This window comes from Cebus imitator, unplaced genomic scaffold (assembly GCF_001604975.1).
Source record: "Cebus imitator isolate Cc_AM_T3 unplaced genomic scaffold, Cebus_imitator-1.0 Scaffold27, whole genome shotgun sequence".
NCBI lineage: Eukaryota > Metazoa > Chordata > Mammalia > Primates > Cebidae > Cebus > Cebus imitator.
In genome coordinates, this window is record NW_016107342.1 from 3,978,856 (window position 1) to 3,985,871 (window position 7,016).

Below are 7,016 nucleotides of genomic sequence, written 5' to 3' on the forward strand. Positions count from 1 at the left end.
AGACGGGGTTTCACCATGTTGACCAGGATGGTCTCGATCTCTTGACCTCGTGATCCACCCGCCTCGGCCTCCCAAAGTGCTGGGATTACAGGCGTGAGCCACTGCGCCTGGCTTCTAATACTTGCTTTTATCTGTTAACTTATTTAACCCCCACAACAATGCTGTGAGGTGAGGGGGATACTTTTTTTTCTTTTTTTTTTCTGGAGATGGGGTTTCACTATGTTGATCAGACTGGCCTCTAACTCCTGACCTCGTGATCCGCCCGCCTCGGCCTCCCAAAGTGCTGGGATTACAGATTTGAGCCACCACGGCCAGCCAGGGTACTTTTTAAATATTCATTTTACAGATAAGAAACTGAGGCACAGAGTGACTCAGTAGCTTGCCCAAAGCAACAGAACTAAATTGGCAGAGTCAGATTTGAGCACAGGCAGTCGGGTTTCCGAATTCATGCCCTGATTCTCTGACTGCTATTTTCTCATATTTGGAAGATTTACCTAAATATAAAAAGCATTTTTGTATGAGACAGACTGAGAGAAAATAGGGTTAATATCTCTAATATACAAAGAGCTGCTGGAAATAAAAACAAGAAAGACAAAAGCGACAAAAGGAATATGCAAGAGATATAAATTCATAGGCAATTCATAGGTGTTCAAAGGGCTAATGGACATTTAAAAAGGTGTTCAAAAACACTACCAAAATTCAGTTTAGATTATTAATGATACTTTTTTGCTCTTGTGAGAGAATTCACAGAACATTCAGCTGGTTAAAGTGCAAATTGGTTAGGTATGAGTTGACACGCCTGTATAAAAAAAAAAAGAAAATGCAAATTAGGGGTCAGTTAGGTGAGGTGGTTTACACCTTAATCCCAGCACTTTGGGAGGCTAAGGCAGGAGGATAGCTTGAATTCAGGACTTAAGGATCAGCCTAGGCAACATAGTAAGATCCCATCTCTACTAAAAACAAAAATTTAGTCTTGTGTGAGAAAATCACTTGAGCCCAGGAGTTTGAGGCTGTAGTGAGCTGTGATGGTGCCCCCTTGCACTCCAGCCTGGGTGACAGAATGAGCCCCGTCTCAAAAAAAAAAAAAAAGAAGAAGAAAAGTAAATTGGCACTGTAGGAATCTATTTTTTTAAAGTAGTACTACTGAATAAAGACAGAGGTTTTAAAATGTTCATTGAAACATTGAATAACAAAAGAAAAAAATCAGAATCAAACACCTTCAGGATGTTAAATATTAGTACATGACAGATTATGGTATATCCATACAGTGACCTATTAGGCAGGCATGAAAAAGAATTTGAATGGTATAAGTATCATATTCTCATTTGGAAATATGTTCATAGTATCCATGTATGTAATGTTTACATAATAGAAAGACATTTGGAGGGATGATCACTACAGAATTATCAAATGCCTTTCTGGGATGGAGAGGTGAGGAGAGTAAGCACATCCTGACTTTTATATCTCTTATTAATATGGTAGGATTACAGACAATTTTCCTTTCTTTCTTTCTTATGGACTGCCTCCCTCCCTCCCTCCCTCCCTCCCTCCCTCCCTCCCTTCCTCCCTCCCTCCGTCCTTCCCTCCCTCCCTTCCTTCCTGTCTTCCTTCCTCCTCCCTCCTTCCCTCCCTTCTTTCCTTTCTTTCTTTTTTTTTTGAGACAGGATGTCACTTTGTCTCCCAGGCTGGAGAGCAGTGGCATGATCATGGCTATCTACAGCCTCAACCTGCCTGGACTAAGATGATCTTTCTACCTCAGCCTGGGACTGCAGGCTGGGACTACAGGTATGCATCAGGATGCCTGGCTAACTGTATTCAAAAATTTTTTTTGAGATGGAGTCTTACTCTGTCACACAGGCTAGAGTGCACTAGAGCCATCTCAGCTTACTACAACCTCCGCCTCTGAGTTTCAAGCGATTCTACTGCCTCAGCCTCCTGTAACTGGTATTACAGGTGTGCGCCATGACACCGGGCTAATTTTTTGTGTTTTTAGTAGAGTTGGGGTTTCACCATATTGGCCAGGCTGCCTCGAACTCCTGACCTCAAGTGATCCACCCACCTCAGCCTCTTGAAATGCCAGGATTACAGGTGTGAGCCACCATGCCTGGCCAACTTTTGTATTTTTTTGTAGAAACAGTGTTTCATCATGTTGCCCAAGCTGGTGTCAACTCCTGAGGCTCACGTGATCCTCTCATCTCAGCCTCCCAAAGTGCTGGGATTACAGGCATGAACTATCATGCTTGGCTAATTTCTTTATTTTCTATTTTTGTTTCATGTATATCCTGGGTTAAGTAAGCATATATTTAAGAAGAAAACCAGATCAAAATGTTAATAGTATTATGCTTGACAGGATTTTATATTCACTGTCTTCTATCTTCTTTTTCTATTACTTTGTATCAATGTCCTCTTCCTGATTTTCTGCTAAATCTTTGGCTCTTTTGTTCAACTGTATTCTTTTCTGTTTCTTGATTTGTTTCTCTGAGTGATAAATTGTGTGGGGTTTTTTTTTTTTCCAGATTCTTGAAGTTGTGCCAATAAAACCCTAACACTGATTTGATTACATTTGGAGTAAGTTGTCTATTATAGACGAAAAATGGAAAATGTAAAATTTCAGACTTCTTTTTTACTCCTTTAATAGGATTCTCATTCCCCAATTACCTCCTACAGCACCAAGATTTTTCCTTTCAATTTTCTGTTAATATAAAATTCTTTTCTTTTTTTTTTTTTTGAGACAGTCTTGCTCTGTCCCCCAGGCTGGAATGCAGATGCTGCAATCTCAGCTCACTGCAACCTCTGCCTTCTTGGTTCAAGTGATTCTCCTGCCTCAGCTTCCCAAGCAGCTAGGATTACAGGCATGCACCACCATGCCTGGCTAATTTTTGTATTTTTATGTATTTATAAGAGACGGGGTTTCACCGTATTGGTCAGGCTTGTCTCGAACTCCTGAACTTATGATCTGCCCACCTCGGCCTCCCAAAGTGCTGGGATTGTAGGTGTGAGCCACCGTGTCTGGGCCTAAAATATATTTTCAAAAAAGGAATGAGAGATAAATAAACTGTTTACTTTAATAGGTTGTCCTTCTTAAGGGAGATTGTGACAGTAATGAACTAAGAGGGTTTAAGCATTAATCATTCAATAACAGAGCAGGATGTTCCATCTCATATAGTTATGGTGAATAATTAGAATTGAGTCACTGAAAGCCTGGAGTGTGGGAGAAAGTTAAGTAGTAGTATCTGAGTACTTAGAAACTGCAACTCAAGGTCGTTTTGTTGTTTATAGTTGCAGAAGTATTGTAATAATTATATGACTTGGAAGAAAATAGAGCACATAAAAATGCCAACCACTGGTGCTGGTGATAAAGGCAAAATAAAGTATTGAATACATGTAAGAAAGAAAGTTTTTCACCCGAAAATAGCAGTTTAGGATAAATTAAAGAGTGATATTGCCTATTGAGATAAATTTATGCTACTATAGTGCATTTCTTGGTGTATATTTCTTGGAATAAAGTCACAGAAAATAATGGGGGGGGGAATATTTGGAAAGCACTGCCCATTATATCTAGTCTTCTAGTCTTTTCAGATTTACTATGCATGATTAGCATATTAAAATATTCCTGCTGTCTTCCAATAAAGAAATCTGTTTAACATTGTTTAACCCAATGTTTTCCAAATTTATTTGACCTTAGAGCCCTCTTTTCATGTAACACCTATTTAAACCTCACAGAATTTTGTTATTCAAAGCATTTTCTGGAGAATACTAAGATAAAAGTGTAATGAATTTGATATGATTGTTTTAATGACAAAGATTTTTATTGCCATTATAAATTACTTTAACCCTTTATCAATGAAAACTTTCAGCCATTTTATTAGCACATTTATGGAAATCATAAGCTAAATCAGTATTTATAGATTTGGAAATTGAAGACTCTCTCAGATACATTTTCTGCAAAGAATAAGAGTCTACATTTTTTAGTGCAAGGAGTAGAGGCATGAATCTTTAAGTATAAGCAATTTTTTTTTTTTTTTTTTTTTTTTTTTGCATTTTACAAGATAGCAAGCTACACATCTGGTCTTGGTTCTTTCAACTTTGAAAAGTGAATAATAGCTATTATTTACTATTTTACAGTGTCCCTTCACTTTCAGGGACACTGTAAAAAAAAAAATCATAGTTTTGGTCCTCAATTTAGAATCTTACCTGTACTGATGATGTCATCTGGAAGCTCATCTCCACAGTATCTGAAAGGGAATTTTTATAAAAAAGATGGGTCACACAAATGAATATTATACAGCTAGTAAAGTGGCTCTTACTGATAATTAAGCCTCTAAGTAATAGCTCATTGTTTCATAATTTTTAAAATTTCTATTGTTATTTTACCTGGATTTTTAAGTTTGTTATTTGAAATAATCTTCTTACAATATTGATGATATTTTATTTTATTTTATTGAGACAGAGTCTCACTCTGTCACCTAGGCTGGAGTGCAGTGGTGCAATCTCAGCTCACTGTAACCTCTGCCTCCTGGGTTCAAGCAATTCTCCTGCCTCAGCCTCCTGAGTAACTGGGATTACAAGCATGCGCCACCACACCTGGCTAATTTTTGTGCTTTTAGTAGAGCGGGTTTTCACCATGTTGGCCGCGCTGTTCTTAGTGTGGACACCCCATCAGCATAGTGGACTGTAGCCCAGAGCTACTGGACTCAAGCGCTCCTCCTGCCTCAGCTTCTGAAATAGCTAGGACCACAGGTATGCCCACCTGTACTTTATTCTTAATTCCCCCAACTCTATTTCGTGACGTCATTAAACTATCTTTATAAACTATTTTTTTCTATAGCAGTAGTCTGTCAGCTAAAGAAGAAAACAAAACCAAAAATACTTTCCCTTCAAAAACTATTCATTTTTGCAAGAAATGCCTTTGGTTTTCTTTGTATTTAAGTTACACATTCAAAATCAACATAAAAAGCGATTGAGTCTGTCATTTTTAAATTGTCCCCACTACCATTTTTTTCCCATTAAATTACTATCATGTGTAATAGAGAATTGAAAACTGATAGTCTGTTAATAAATTGATAGTCTAAAATATGGGTTATTAGGTGGGGACCTGAATATATAAAATATCTAATTATACACTCTTTAATTTTGCAATATGTCATTAGACACTCAAAATTCAAAAATTCAAAGTATATTAATGAATTGGAGTGTGATGAAAAAGGTTGTGTTCTAGCATGTTGAAAAGCCAAAGGAAAAATATTAAAGAGAGAAAGGGTTAAACTTTGCTTATTTACCTTACATCCATAATGCTTAGCACAATACTTTGTAGGAGGAAGAAAGGCAACAATTACTGAATTTATAATCTTTTTTTTTTTTTTTTTTTTTAAGACAGAGCCTTGCTCTGTCACCCAGACTGGAGTGCAGTGGTGCGATCTCGGCCCACCGCAGCCTCCACCTCCTGGGTTCAAGTATTTCTCTTGCCTCAACTTCCTGAGTAACTGAGATTACAGGTGCCAGCCACCACGCCCAGCTAATTTTGTATTTTTAGTAGAGACAGGGTTTCACCATGTTGGCCAGGCTGGTCTCAGATGATCTGCTCACCTTAGCCTCCCAAAGTGGTGTGGATTACAGGTGTGATCCACCGTGCCCCGCCCTACGATCATTTTTAAGGTTGTAAGAAACTAGAACTTAAATACCTGAACAATTTTTGCAATTCATATCTTTCTTCCCCCTGTTGTCAGATCTTGAGGTGTTTATAAAATAGACTAACTAGTTGTTACAACTTAGCCATAATCAAAAGGCAGCTCTCACTACTTTAATAAGTATGTTGTAGCAGCCAGCTAAGAAAAATCTTTGTTGAAAAATGATATGGTGTTTTAGGAGAGTAGAACTATTCCAAAATCAATATTTTAGGGACAGTGGAGGAAAAATTAAAGAAGCATCAAACAAAATACTTGATATTCATTTAACTTCCTGTATGGGGAACCACACATACCTTCCCACAAAGCCATGGACATCATCGTAACTGTCATATATTTCAACATAGTCAGCCAAGCAGCCTGGGTCATCTTCAAGGTCAAAATTTAAAAAACTCAGGTGAATACGCTGACCATACTTAAGTCTAATGTGCCAGTAACAGATTTGGTTATCTTCATACTCATTTGGGAAGCCTGGAGATTTAAAAATTCGTTTTGGATCTGTAAAGACACCACCACACTCTTTTGCTGAAATGAGAAGAAGAAAAAAAAAAACCCAAAGCATTAGGAAAAACATTATCTCCATTAAAAACGACATTTCTTAGCAATGTATTACTTTTTATGAAATATTAAATGGCTTAGCATCTATTATATATTATGTATACTTTTAGTTAAAGAATAAATGTATTTTTTCATCAATTGTTACTAAATTCTCTAAAATGAACATGAAGTCTTTTGAATTTATTTTTATTTTTATATTTTGAGACAAGATCTTGCTCTGTCACCCAGGCTGGAGTGCAATGACCCAATCTTAGCTCATTGCAGCCTTGAATTCCTTGGCTCAAGTGATCCTCCCACTTCAGCCTCCCAAGTAGCTGAGGTGACAGGCATGTGCCACCAAGCCCTGGTAATTTTTTTTTGTTTTCTGTAGAAACAGTTCTTGCTATGCTGCTCAGGCTGGTATTGAACTTCTACCTCAAGTGATCCTCCTGCCTCTGCCTCTGAAAATACTGAAATTATAGACACAAGCCACTGTACCCAGCCATGAATTTAAAAAAATTAAATATAGTAAGAAAAAAATGGCTGGGTGCAGTGATGCTTACCCTTAGTCCCAGATACTTTCGAGGCTGAGGTAGGAGAATCCCATGAGCCTAGGAGTTTGAGGCCAACCTGGGCAAAAAAATAAAAATAAAAATAAAGTTTAAAAAACTTGCCAGGTGCGGTGGCTCGCACCTGTAATCCTAGCACTTTGGGAGGCTGAGGTGGGTGGATCACCTGAGGTCAGGAGTTCAAGACCAGCCTGACCATCATGGAGAAACCCCATCTTAAAAAAAA

General features: G+C 37.9%; 1 protein-coding gene across 1 annotated transcript in view; it reads right to left on the reverse strand.

The window, feature by feature from the left end:
* Positions 1–7,016, reverse strand: part of TNFAIP6 (TNF alpha induced protein 6) — a 20,783-nt gene that overhangs the window by 1,926 nt on the left and 11,841 nt on the right. Inside the window, exons 4-5 of the mRNA XM_017523217.2 lie at positions 5,981–6,209; positions 4,195–4,235 (exon numbers count right to left, since the gene is read on the reverse strand). Of these exons, the coding sequence (XP_017378706.1) occupies positions 4,195–4,235; positions 5,981–6,209 (270 nt within the window). The remainder of the gene's footprint in view (positions 1–4,194; positions 4,236–5,980; positions 6,210–7,016) is intronic.